Source organism: Phyllobates terribilis, unplaced genomic scaffold (assembly GCF_046119375.1).
Source record: "Phyllobates terribilis strain yellow unplaced genomic scaffold, ASM4611937v1 Scaffold_7__3_contigs__length_470593459, whole genome shotgun sequence".
Classification (NCBI taxonomy): Eukaryota; Metazoa; Chordata; class Amphibia; order Anura; family Dendrobatidae; genus Phyllobates; species Phyllobates terribilis.
In genome coordinates, this window is record NW_027362767.1 from 73,305,374 (window position 1) to 73,319,633 (window position 14,260).

Sequence of the window (14,260 nt, forward strand, 5' to 3'; positions counted from 1 at the left end):
TCGGCCTCCTACACAACGAGTAAATTATTCATGATCATGAGGCCATCCATCTCCTTAGCTTTCTGTTCCTTGGAATGCAAGCGCATGTATGTAGTAGCGGCTAGGCCTGAGGTGGTCAGCGTTTTGGCGCATATCCTACCTCCTCCGAGGATTGCTGGATGTTTTCCTGCTACTATCCCAGTTCTATGACTCCTGTTGAAACAAAGCTTCAGGTGATGAATGATGGATGAGGTGGTGGCAAAGGAGAAAGCAGATGGAACAGGGACCATTCACATCAATATCAGGCCAGTCAACCACACATGTCTTGTAGGATATGTTTCTGTACCAAAAGGAGCGGTTCGGCTACACAGTTATAGGGCATACAGTGAGTGCAATGCCTACCAAAAATTTTGAAGCACTCCAATGCCCCTTGGAAGTGACATGGAGGTCAGAGGGCCTTAACTAAACTGTTTTTTCCATTTATAGCAACTGGGTCTCCTGTACACTGTTGGCCTAAGCAGTGAATGGAAGGCTTTCCAAAAATTATGAGGAACTGCAATGCCCCTTGAAACAGACGTGGATTACAGCGTACTAAAAACCTGCTACCCATTATTGGGGAGTGGGTCTCCCTTAGTGTTCGCCTATGCATTGAAAAGAAAAAGCTGACTAAAATTAGGAGGAAATGCAATGCCCCTTAGAAGAGCTGTGGAGTTCTGAGTGGTTTAACAAGACGGTTTTAATGCCCCTTGGAAGAGACGTGGAGGTCACAGTAGCTTAACAAGACCGTTTTAATGCCCCTTGGAGGAGTGGTGGAGGTCGCAGTGGAATAAAAAGACAAAACAAATGTCTTGCCATAACAAGTGAAGATTGAGAAAAGGGGGCATCTCTGCATGCATTATGGACAGGGGATTGCCTTGCACGCACAACAGGGTGTTCTCTTACATGCACAATGTAACGGGTCTGGGAGGTGGAACCTCTGAGCAACTATACAAGGGGGCGGTCCTTGTAAGGAAGCGGGTGGCTCTCAGGGAAGACGGGCAGGTAGTCACGGCAAGTGGCAGGGACAGTCTCTGGGTAGAAGGGCAGGTAGTCACGGCAAGTGACAGGGACAGTCTCTGGGTAGAAGGGCAGGTAGTCACGGCAAGTGACAGGGACAGTCTCTGGGTAGAAGGACAGCAGGCAGGTGGCTGGTGAGCGCTCCCAGGTGAGCGGGCGAGAGTCTCTGGACAGGCAGGTGGTCACGGCAAGTGACGGCAGAACCTCCAGGTAGACTAGCAGACAGGTAGCAGGTGGATGCTCCCAGGTGAGCGGGCAAGAGTCTCTGGACAGGCAGGTGGTCACGGCAAGTGACGGCAGAGCCTCCAGGTAGACTAGCAGACAGGTAGCAGGTGGACGCTCCCAGGTGAGCGGGCAAGAGTCTCTGGACAGGCAGGTGGTCACGGCAAGTGACGGCAGAGCCTCCAGGTAGGCTAGCAGGCAGGTAGCAGGTGAGCGCTCCCAGCTGAGCGGGCAAGAGTCTCTGGACAGGCAGGTGGTCACGGCAAGTGACGGCAGAGCCTCCAGATAGGCTAGCAGGCAGGTAGCAGGTGAGCGCTCCCAGGTGAGCGGGCAAGAGTCTCTGGACAGGCAGGTGGTCACGGCAAGTGACGGCAGAGCCTCCAGGTAGGCTAGCAGGCAGGTAGCAGGTGAGCGCTCCCAGGTGAGCAGGCAGGCTGGTCCATAGACAGACTGACAGGTGTCGGAAGGCAGACCGTCGGACCGCAGGCTTGCAAGCAGGTAAGAGGATATCAGGCAGGTATCAAGCAGGAATCTGGCTGGTGACTGGCAGGTAACAGGCAGGAATCTGGCAGGTGACTGGCAGGTAACAAGCAGGAATCTGGCAGGTGACTGGCAGGTAACTGGTAACGGGACCTGAGGGCTGAAGCAGAGTGAAGGCTTTGCAACAACATTGCTCGGGCACCTCCATTTTGGAGGAGGTGCCTTATATATGGTGAAGTCCTCCGGCCATTGGCCGGGGACTCCTTAGGACGGCGCGCGCGGCCCCTTTAAGAGAGGGGGAGCGCGCGCTCCCTAAGCACCGTGACCGGGAAGCAGCGCGCGCTGCCAGCAGAGCGGGAGGAAGACGCCGGGCACGGAGCGGAGAGGTGAGGGGAACAGCGTCCCTGCCTAGCAGGAGGCAGGGACGCCGACGCTACACACAACAGCGGAAGAAGCAGTGGTGACACCCGCTGACACTGGTCGTGGACCCTGGGGTTCGCCCCTCAAAGTCGGGTGCTTTGCTGACATGTGCCTGATCATGCTGGTGGTGGTCAGGCTGGTAGTTTTGTCACCACTGCTGATGCTGGCCTGGCAGGTGGTACAAATGGCCTTTTTGGGGTTATCAGCAGAATCTTTAAAAAAAATTCCAGACCTACCGGTTGTACTGGCAACGTCCCTCGTGTTGGTGTTACGGGAAATGGTTGCCCGCCTTCTGTCTGCGGCCACCACACTGCTTCTTCCTGCCTGTTGGGGTACTCTGCCTCCCTCCCCCTGTGTGCTGCTGGCCTCGCTCTGCTTTTCCTCCTGCCACCTTGGGTCAGTTACTAGATCATCCACCACCTCCTCCTCTTCCGCACCACGGTCCTCCTCCTCACTTCGTGGCAATTGTGTCTCATCATTGTCCACCACTTGTGACAAATTGCCAGCGTCACCTTCCTGTGGCCGTGGCGGTTCAAATATTTGGCCATCGCTACATGGGATCTCCTCTTCCACCACTTCAAGCGGAGCAGGCGAGGGGCCCATATATGGAAATGGACCAGTGAACAGCTCTTCAGAGTGTCCAACTGTGGGATCAGTTGCTGTCTGACGACACTCGGCATGGTGGGAGGAAGGAGCATCAGGGTGAGGAGGAGTATGCGGTCGAGACTCACGGCTACTAAGACTTGACCGTGTGGAAGACAGACCGGAGGTGGTGGTGCCCAGGTGACTGGAAGGATTATCTGCTATACAATTAATAACCTGTTCACACTGATCAGTTTGCAATACTGGTGTTGTTGTGTGCTTCCCTAGTAATTCAAGTCAAGAACTGGGAGCGAGAAGATGTGGCTGTTTGTTGTGGCACATTGTCACCTTGGCCACGGCCCCATCCTCTGCACGCACATCACCAGAACGTCCAGTTCCATGTCCCTTGCTACGCACCATGCCCATTGTAAATGAAGTAAAATAGCTTACACTCGCACTATCAATGGCAAAAGGGTAATAAAAAGGAGATTAGAACCGTGGAAGAGGAAAACCACAGTTCTAGTTATCTGGCCTACACCAGAATCTTTTAAACAGATATATTGGTGTCTGAACAGTCAGCGAGACACTGAAAATGTTTTTTTTTTATGGAAAAAAGACAAAAAAGTGGATAATACAGAGATTTGAACCATGGAACTGCAAAACCACAGTTATAATTTCCTGGTGTATACCAGACTTGTTAAAATAGATATATTTGTGTCTGAACAGTCAGCGACACACTCAAACTGTTTTTTTTTATGGAAAAAGGGCAAGCAGGTTGATAACACCCAGATTTGAACCGTGGAAGAGGAAAACACAGTTCTAGTTATCTGGCCTACAGCAGACTCTTTTAAACAGATATATTTGTGTCTGAACACTCACAGACACACTCAGTTTTTTTTTGGGGGGGGGGGAATACCAAAAGGTTAATAAGACGCGTATTTGTACAGTCTGACTGAGGAAAAACAAAACAAAACAGGATTTAGATGAAAAAAAAAGGATTTTTCCTGGCCCCTGAGACCTGGGGATAAGTCCAGCAATTTCACCAGCAGGAGCACACAGGACTGTAATGCAGTGTTTGTTGGTATAACCACTGCGTCTCCTATACAGCCTGCCTGCCTGATATGTGGGATGGATATTAGTCCTGAGAAGGACTGTTTGTTTGATTTTGTAGGCTTTAGAGACCCTACACTACCTATTTCGCAGTATAAATCTCTCCCTAGCTCAGCAGCACTCTCCCTACACTGTCTGATGCGGAGCGACTGTGTCCAAGATGGCGGCGCCCGGTTTTAAATACTCGAGGTGACGCTGTGCGGCCAGCCAATCACTGTAATGCCCACAAACAACATGGCTGCGGCATTACAGTGACTGGCTGGCAATCCCTGCATGTTCATTGGCTCTGTAAAGAGCGCCAAACATGCAGGGCGGAAACCCGAGCTCCCGACCGAGTAACCTGGAAATGCTCGGTGCTCGCCGAACATCTCGAGTAGTGAGATGCTCGGGCGAGTACCGAGCAGTGTCGAGCATGCTCGCTCAACACTAGTTGAACTAGATGGACTTAGTCTTCCTTCAACCTTAACAACTATGTTACTATCTTACATCCCACAGTGTTTCAAAGTCAAACTTACATTGCTGAAATCGTAGAGCCAGAGCCTGATATATGCTGGGATTGGGCCACATGATGTGTGAAAGATAGATATTTCGGCTGACTAATTGGGTTGTATAACAATTGATATTCTTATTGTTACAGGTTTTGTTTAAGATGTTTCTTGGAACGGCTAACTTTGGTGAAGCAGCACATTTTTTTTCTACTTTAGGATTTTTCAATTTAATCTTCATCTCCTGCACACCGATCATCCTTTATTTTACCAAAGTAGAGCACTGGTCATCCTTCTCAGCCTTACCATGGGGATATCTGTGTGGAGTTGCCGGTCTCTGGTTAGGTGAGTAAGAATATGCTACTCATTGAATAAGGGTTTTTTGCCAGAAACGCGTTGAGATGTATTCCCAACCTGTATGATCTTTTAAATTATTTTGAAATAAATTGAGGATTTAAATTATTTTTGGGACTCACCAAAATTCTTTTCTTAAAGGAATATGCTGTGTCTCCCTAAAAATCAAGTAATTATTTTTTTTATTGTTTTTAGGATTTTTTTTTTCAACATGGCAAAGTATGTGCACCCGGTCAGGGCTGGTGTACATTTCTGGCATACGTTTCACCATACAAGCACCATAACCTTTCATGAATTTGAGGGTCTGGCTTAGCCATGCCTCATCCCACCCATGCTCCACCCATATTGATGTAGCTGGCCGGTACTGAAGTGAAAATGTCAAAAATTGCAATATTTTTGCTCAACTTCTGAGTTGCGCAAAAATTGTGCAGCGCAAAAATGAAAAAGTTATAACTTTCAAAGTATGCTAATGCTAAAACAAATAATTTTTGGGAAAAAAAGTGTTTTTAGTGTGCAAAAGTAGCAAAACATTGTTTTGCCACTTTGTTAAATGTTTTTCTTTCAATGTTAATTCTGTATGTAAGGCTATGCCCATCTTGGCAACCATATTTTCTGCCCAAGTGCATCTGGAATAAAAATAAAGTCATTTCTAACTTTTTACTATTTTTTGTCTACAGCTCCCATGCAGACCTATACGTCTTCACGGTGACATTTATTTTTGCCTTTTTCATTTTCCTGTTTTGCAGCTTTTAACATCTTAGTAAATGTCGGGGTTGTCTTAACATATCCCATCCTCATTTCAATCGGCACAGTCCTCAGCGTTCCAGGTAATGCAGGTAAGTGCTGAAAACCTTTTAGGATTTTTATTAAATTTCATTATTAATGTTGTAGATCTCAAAACGTTTCTGTGGGATTGTCCTGGTGAATGGCCGAGTTTAATCAGGTTTATACAACGGGTGGTTTTCTGTTATTTTTAGGGGTATTCCTGTGTTAAATAGGGTAAAACTATGGACTAGAAATAGTTCTTTTTTTTTTTCTTTTTTAAAGTAGCAGCGCCAATCTGGATACATGAGCTATGTGTGATATTGCAATTGAGTCCCATTCACTTAAGCTGCAATACCATACACAACCTAAGGGCAAGAGTGGCACTGTTTCTGGAAAGCTAATTTTTGTGATACAACTACCATAAAAAAGACTATTCTGTGTTCATTTGGCTGATAGAAGAAGAAGCCACCTAATGACTATGGCTGCTGTCTGTTTATGACACTTATCATTATGATGACACTGTGTAACAGGGCCCACACCTACATTTATAATACTGTATTTTTTTCTGACAGGGAACCTTTCAGCCGCTCAGGCACCAAGGCCCAGGTGTGACTGGTATAAATGCAATACCTATAGCTACGCCCCTGTATATATTCATTTGCTACCCAAAAACTCAGTAATCTCGGTTTTCTGTATTTTCTCTAACACAATACAAATGGAAAATCCCCCCAGGTATTCCTTTGTCCCACAACTTTTGACTGTGTTTTTCCTGGTTTGGTTGGATACATGATTTATAAAAGACACTAGTCACTTGTAAAATATTTAGATGCCATTGGCAGAAGCGTGTAGGAAAAATAGTAATAAACATACAATGATACAGAGCGGAGGAAATCCTGTAAAATACACCCAAATGTTCACCCATTTCAAAGTAGATTAGAAGTAAAATCATGAATATGAAATGTCAGACTCTGACCCAGGTGGGGGTCTATTTAATGGGATCTTTATGATATGTCTTTGTACCCATTTGATGTTTCATATATTAATTCATATTCTGTGCAGAGCAGATTTGTGCAGGAAAATGTCAACAAGTTGCTGTTGACAGATCTGTTCTTATTATTATCAAGTACTCTGAGTGTTTGAGTTTTGGCACATTCAGACAGTCGTGCAAATCGGTGCGATATCGGACTGCATACATGGACTGGCCACAAGTCTCCTGATCCGTTTCATATACTTCTAATCAGCTGTCACTCTCAGATCAGGAGATCTGCGGCCAGTCCGTGCATTGCGATCTGATTTCGCACTGATTTGTACGGATGTCTGAATGCCCCCTTTTGCTGAGAAATAGGTTGTAGATCATTAACATATTCATACCTCTACAAGGCTTATTAGCCTGTGAATATCTATCAGAAGAAGACAACCTACCAGGTTTCCTTATTCCAAATAAATGAAAATAACAAACAAGAGGATATATTTAAAAGATGATTTTACATTTACCAAATATATTGCCGTGTTGATGAACGGTGGAGCTTTTTTTCTGTTATGTGAAATCAGGATAGTATCAAAATACTGATATGTAAATATATATTGCACAGTGTGTTTACTCTTAGGCTGGGGTCCCACTAGCGAATCAAATCCGATTCGATATGCTAATGATATTCAGCTCCCCCTCTACTGCGAGCGAGAGCCGAATGTCAGTGCTCCGGGCTGCAATCCTCTCGTACGGAGAGGAGCACAGCACAGCTGCGGAGGAGATGGAGAAATCAATTTCTCCATCTCCTCTGTTGCTGGCATCGGCGGGAATCGCACTGCACTCGGGTGTTATCCGAGTACAGTGCGATGTTTCACATGCATCCATAGATTATGAATGGTCACTAGAGGTAAGAATACAGGGACCAAAAATAGTCATGAGAAGGGGGTCTTGTGTCCAATGTGTAAAGAGTGAGCATACGTGACCACCACTCCCATAGACCTTCAGAGGTGAAAGAAACATTGGGCACGCGTGCTCTATACTGATCCATTTACACAAGAGCATGGGTCCCCTGTTATCATGATCAGTGGGATCCCCAAAAATCATATATTTGTTGCCCATTCATAACCCCCTTAAAGGGAACCTATCATAATAGGCATACACTATATTATGTATCCATAATATAAATGCGTATTTGCTGCCTTAAAGGTGTTGTCCACTACTCGGACAAAACCCCTTGTCAATCTGTATGTTTCTCCCTTTTAAAATAACATCACGTATACTCACCTCAGTTGCTGGTGCCGTTCCAGCAGTGTCTGCACTGTCTCTCCCAGGGATCTCGTAACAGTGTGACGTCACGCGAACCCTGCAGCCAATCAGCAAATCACTCTCCCCACCTTCAGACAAATTGCTTACATCTGGTGGAAGTGAGTGCTGCTGCTCCCTCTCTACTTCCGGATGTATGTGACACGTCAGAAGACGGGGAGAGTGAAGCAGCTGCTGATTGGCTGCAGGGTTTGCATGACGTCACACTGTTATGAGATCGCTGGGAGAGACAGTGCCGACAATGCTGGAATGATGCTGGCACCTGAGGTAAGTATAAGTGTTGTTATTTTAAAAGGGGGAAACATACGGATTGAGAAGGGGTTTTGTCCGAGTAGTGGACAACACCTTTAAAGGGAACCTGTCATTAGATTCATGCTGCTCAAACCACAGGTGGCATGAATCAGATTGCAGCCAGTTATGTTTTACTCTGAAATGCCATGGCATTTTCAGGAAAACACTTTGAGAGACTGTCTGGGGAGTAAAGAGAGAGACATGTCTAGTCAGGTGCAGCCCCCAGCCGGCGTTTTCCTGGCCCACTCCAGTTGATTGACAGGTTTATGCCTATGTACACACCTGGCAAAGACCTGTCAATCAAATGAAACGTAGCAGGGATAAGCTTGCTAGCAATGTCATCAGACTAGTCATGTCCCACCCTACAGTCACTGTCCGGCTTTTCAAGTTATTTTTTCTCTGAAACATCAAAGTGTTTCAGAGTAGAAGGTAACTGGCTGCAATTGCGCAGCCGGGGTCTGATTCATGCCGCCCGTGTTTCGGGCAGCATGACTCCAATGACAGGTTCCCTTTAAGGTAGCAAGCATGCATTTTTATCATGGATATAGAGTATGGTATATGTCCATAGAACAATGCATAATTTGCCCTATGACTTATATTATGGGGCTATCTATGGCCACCTCTGGTGCAAGCTGTCAAGTATACTGATTGGGTAAAACAGCCTTCCTCCACACTGTTCCTATTCATGACCTGTACAGGTCTCAAACTATATATTACATAATGGAGGCGTAAAACAACAACTTTCCTTTATTACACATCCTTATATTTTATGAACTTACATATCACTTTTTGTCATCCTTTCAGTTATTGACCTGCTGAAGCATGAAGTGATTTTCAGCGTTGTAAGACTGGGGGCGACTATTATCATCTGTATTGGGTTTTTGCTCATGCTGCTGCCCGAAGAATGGGATGAGATTACCCTGCGATTCATCAACAGCTTGAAAGAGAAGAAGACAGAGGAGCATGCAGACGATGTGGCAGATGCTGGCGTCCACATGAGGAGCAGAAGCAGGGCTAATGGCACAGTGTCTATACCACTGTCTTAAAACCACCATCATTTGAATGCACGTGAATGTATATTCTGTGAATATAATTTAATTATTTCACTAATTGTAATGTAATATCAAAGTATTTATCTGCAAATAATTCTAAGTTAAAGACATAAAGTTTACATTTATACACCTACATGTAAATAACACAATAAAGTCCTTTTTTATGGAAGGTCTTCTGTACATCTGAAATGTGTTTTTTTTTAAAAGGGAATCCATCAAGTGATTCATTCTGCCTGTGAATCTCAATGTATGGCGTGTGAGAGAAACTGATGAAAGAAGGGACCAGATTCTGAGGAAAATATAGGAAGGGAGAAACTGAGAATAGCTATATCTCAGGTGATGTATGCCTAAAAAGATGTGTGTTTAGGGCAGGCTCAAAACTATGGGCACTGGGAATGAATCTAATTGTTTTGGGGAGATCATTCCGGAAAACTGGTGCGGCACAAGAAAAGTCTTGGAGACTGGAGAGTGCTGAATAAGCTCTGCTTTATATTAATTAGACCTAAGGTTTTTGTTTGATACAGAGCTCCAAATTATCAGCATAGACTGGCATTAATTAATTAACAATGAGGAGAAAACAGCTAAAATCATTGTGGTAAAGTGACTTGCTCGGCTCTCCGGAGGCAGACACAGGACACTCGGTTCGGGTAAAACTTCCTGTGGGTTTATTAAGTGGCATAAACTCCAGCAGCGTCCCATAAAAATATACATGCCCTCTCGGGGTTAACGGGAAAACAAAAGAGAAAGTATAGCAGAGTCTTTTAGCAAGCAAGGCTCGGCCTGTTCCAGGTAGCACAGCAAAGTCTTTAGCAACACCAGTCCTCCGGTGTTGCTCTCTGGCTTCAGCCCAACACAGCCTGGAAACTTCTCTCTCCAGGTCACACACTCCCCAGAGCAAACTACTGACTGAGCATTTAAACTGGCTCAGCCACTCCCTGAGGGGAGGTAGGGGAATGGCCTTCCACCCTCTTTGCCATTCCCATAAAACCACACCCTTTAAGAGAGTTAACCCCCAGCATATAACATGCTGGCAGAAATTTAGTATGTTTCAGTTCACACAGGAGAGCTACCTGAGTGACACATACCCCCCCTCGTATATCATACCAGTGATTCTGTCACATCATATATATTCTGCAAGGTGAGGTTCTCCTCCATTCATCTCTACCTTCATCTCCTCTTTCATTGTACCAGTGGTATAGTCTGAGTCACCTTAGTTATAAATGTATTGAGACAGGCCCAAATCACACGGTTGGACGGCTGTTACAAGAAAAGAAATCATGGCAGATTGACACCCAACAACTTGCTCCAGGCTCTGGTAGGACACAATTGTGTCAAACTTAATATACTAACAGAAAACCATCCTATTAATACATTTCACACACATAAGTAATTTGTTTTTGTGGCATCCAACAAGCCCCAGAGGTTTGTGTGTGTGTGTGCTGTATCAGCCACCGGGTGCTCGGTCCAATCCCTTTGATTGGAGATGGTTTTAGCCGGGAGGCTGAAATCTCAGCTGGTTTCCTATTTCAACATAAAATGCCTTTGGTGCTCTCAGACAATGATGCCAGCCTCTGTGATTAAATTGAAAGACTACACGCTTGTATAAATGCTACGCAGTGATTTCTATAAATACAAGATGCTTTTGGTTGAGCAAGCTATTAATTGTGTAGTGCGAAAATAGCTTGGCTAAATAGGATCTTGGGTCTAGTAAAATGCTTACATCATAGGATGCAAGGCTGGCAGCTAAAGAATAATGATCAAGAGTGAAAGAATTCCCGAAGAAAAAAAATAGAAAAATATCAAAATATATCACTGATTCTCCTTATAGTATCTGCTTTAGAAAGCCTATTTTAAACTACTCTGCTAGAGGATTGTGAGTAGAGTCCATATTTAAGACCCTCATTTATACACCAAAGCAGAGAGTGGTTACTGTTATGTTCTGCTACCAAAGCTAAGGAAAGAGAGGAGATCTGTCCCTACTATGAGACTCAGCTGAATCCCTACGATGTAACAGGGAACCTGATCCTGCGATCAGACCTGCTAAAGTCCTAATCTAGTCTGTACGAAGACCTATAGATGTGGGGAGGGAATCCCTACAAGTACTAAGGACTGGGAGGAATATGGGACACCTCCTAACAGAAATAGTAGCAGACAGACGAACAAACAAAATAGATAGAACATAGAGGTCCGTAGACCAAGCAAACTAACAGAGTTAGATACAGAGCACAGGCTAGCTAGAAAGTAGATATACAATGAAGTCCAGCAAAGCCAGAAGGGCGGAGCAGGACTAAATAGGCCAACAAGGTCATGTGACCAGCAAAGGAAAAAAAACCTAACAGCAAGGTTCTAACAGTACCCCCCCTTCTAAGAGGATCCTCCGGATCCCCTAGGACCAGGCTTATCAGGAAATCTCCTGTGAAACGCTCTGATAAGTCTGGACGCGGAAACATCATCTGACCTCACCCAAGAGTTATCCTCGGGTCCGAAACCTTTCCAGGCCACAAGATACTGCAAACTACCTCTATACCGTCTAGAGTCAAGGATGCGAGAAATTTCATATTCCCCGTCCTCCACCACCGGAGGAACAGAGGCAGAGGCGTCACCATCCGACACAACAGCTTTTTTTAACAGAGAGACATGAAAGACCGGATTAATTCTCCAGGAGGTAGGAACCTCCAACCTAACAGCAGATTGGTTGACAACCTGAAGCACCTTAAAGGGCCCTACAAACTTGGGACCCAATTTCTTAGAAGGAATCCTCAACCGCAGATTCCTAGAGGACAACCAAACCATGTCACCAACAGCGAACAAAACCTCCTGTCGTTTCCTATCAAAGTAGTCTTTAGATTTTCTGTTGGCCTCCTGAAGATTACCACGCACATCCGTCCAAACTCTTTCCAAATCACCGGAAAAATTCTCCTCCTCAGGCACGGCAGATCCCAACTTGGAGAACGACCCAAACGACGGATGTCTCCCAGAACAACAAAAAAAAGGCGAACAACCAGCAGAAGAAGATGTATGATTGTTCAGAGCAAATTCGGCAAGTGGCAGAAACTCAGACCACCCCTCTTGATTGTCTGCCACAAAACAACGCAAGAACTGCTCAACATCCTGGTTTTTCCTTTCTGTCTGGCCATTAGATTCAGGATGATATCCGGACGAAAACGACAAATGAATTCCCAACCTGTCACAAAAGGCACGCCAAAAACGAGCCACGAACTGAGGACCCCTATCAGAAACAATGTCAGTAGGAACGCCATGAAGTCTGACAATTTCCTTGACAAAGGCCTTAGCGAGAGTTTTAGCGCAGGGCAGTTTGACGAAGGGAACCAAGTGACACATCTTGCTAAAACGGTCCACGACCACCCAGATGACAGTAAAACCCTCAGAGGGGGGAAGGTCAGTTATAAAGTCCATAGCCAAATGTGTCCAAGGAGCACTGGGGACCTCCAAAGGACAAAGCAACCCCGCAGCAGGAGTATGTGAGGACTTAGATCTAGCACATATAGTACATTGGCGCACCCACTTAATGACTTCCTTCTGCCATCCAGGCCACCAAAAACTGCGACCCACCAGTCTCTTGGTCTCAGAGATTCCGGGATGACCTGCCAACCGAGATTCGTGACACTCAACAAACAAATCTCTCCTAAAGGTCTCAGGCACAAACAACCTCCCATGAGGAGTGTTAGATGGGGCATTCTCCTGAGCTTTAAGAATCTCATCTTCCAAAACGGAGTCTAAAGCAGCTATCACAACACCTTCTTGTAAAATGTTTTCCTCTTTCTCAGCACCGACTATGGGAGAAAAACTGCGAGACAAGGCATCCGCCTTAACATTCTTAGTACCAGGGATGTAAGTAACGGAGAAATTAAACCGCGAGAAAAACAGTGCCCACCTAGCCTGACGGGCATTCAGGCGCTTGGCAGCATCAAGATATATCAGATTTTTATGATCCGTAAGAACCTGAACGGGAAATTCCGCACCTTCCAAGAAGTGGCGCCAGTGTTCAAATGCGAGTTTAATAGCCAATAATTCCCGATTACCAATATCGTAATTCAATTCAGTCTCCGAAAATTTTTTTGAAAAAAAGGCACAGGGATGTAATCCATCCCCGTTATCCTGAGACAATACTGCGCCAACCCCCACAGAGGAAGCATCAACCTCAACCAAAAACGGCCTAGTAACATCAGGCTGCATAAGGATGGGAGCAGAGGTGAACCTCTCCTTGAGATACACAAAAGCTTCAATGGCCTCAGAAGACCACTGAACCGCATCAGCACCTTTCCTGGTGAGATCAGTCAGAGGTTTGACAATACTAGAAAAATTTTTTATGAACTTTCTATAGTAATTGGCGAAACCCAAAAACCTCTGTATCGATTTCAAACCAATAGGCCTAGGCCATTCCTGCACAGCCTGAACCTTAACCGGATCCATCTCAAAACCTTTGCTGGAGATAATGTAGCCCAAAAAACTAATTCTCTGTACAGCGAACTCACATTTCTCCAGCTTAGCAAAAAGCGAATTGTCCATTAATAACTGTAATACCTCACGCACGCTCCGCCAATGAGACTCCAGATCCGGCGAATAAATCAAAATGTCATCCAAATACACAACCACATTTTTACCGATCAAAGGTCTAAGGATGTCATTAATCAGATTCTGAAAAAATGCAGGAGCATTAGTAAGACCAAAAGGCATAACCAGATTCTCAAAATGACCCACAGGAGTGTTAAAAGCAGTCTTCCATTCATCACCCTCCTTCATGCGCAACAGATTGTATGCCCCCTTAAGGTCAATTTTAGAGAACCACTTGGCCCCCAATAACTGGTTAAACAGATCAGGAATCAATGGCAGTGGGTAAGGATTGCGTACCGTAATTTTGTTAATCTCACGAAAATCCAGACAAGGACGTAAACCGCCGTCCTTTTTTTTTTACAAAAAAAAATCCAACCGCCACAGGAGACTTAGAGGGCCTAATGTGACCGGCGGCCAAGCTTGTCTGTATGTATTCCTCCAAAGCCTTCCTCTCAGGAATAGTAAGGTTAAATAAACGACTCTTAGGAAGAGTCGCTCCAGGGACAAATTCAATAGAACAATCATAGTCTCTATGGGGAGGCAAAACCTGCGATTCCTTCTCAGAAAAAACTCTCCAAAAATCCTGAATAGGAACA

At 45.2% G+C, this 14,260-nt stretch overlaps 1 protein-coding gene across 6 annotated transcripts in view; it reads left to right on the forward strand.

Moving 5' to 3' along the window:
• SLC35F4 (solute carrier family 35 member F4) overlaps positions 1-9,269 on the forward strand; it is a 363,727-nt gene extending 354,458 nt beyond the window's left edge. For all 6 annotated transcript variants that reach the window (XM_073637520.1, XM_073637524.1, XM_073637522.1 and 3 more), the window contains 3 exons: positions 4,487-4,679; positions 5,435-5,524; positions 8,842-9,269. In XM_073637520.1, coding sequence (XP_073493621.1) covers positions 4,487-4,679; positions 5,435-5,524; positions 8,842-9,083 — 525 coding nt within the window. In that variant the 3' untranslated portion in view covers positions 9,084-9,269. The remainder of the gene's footprint in view (positions 1-4,486; positions 4,680-5,434; positions 5,525-8,841) is intronic.
• Positions 9,270-14,260: the final 4,991 nt, after the last annotated feature.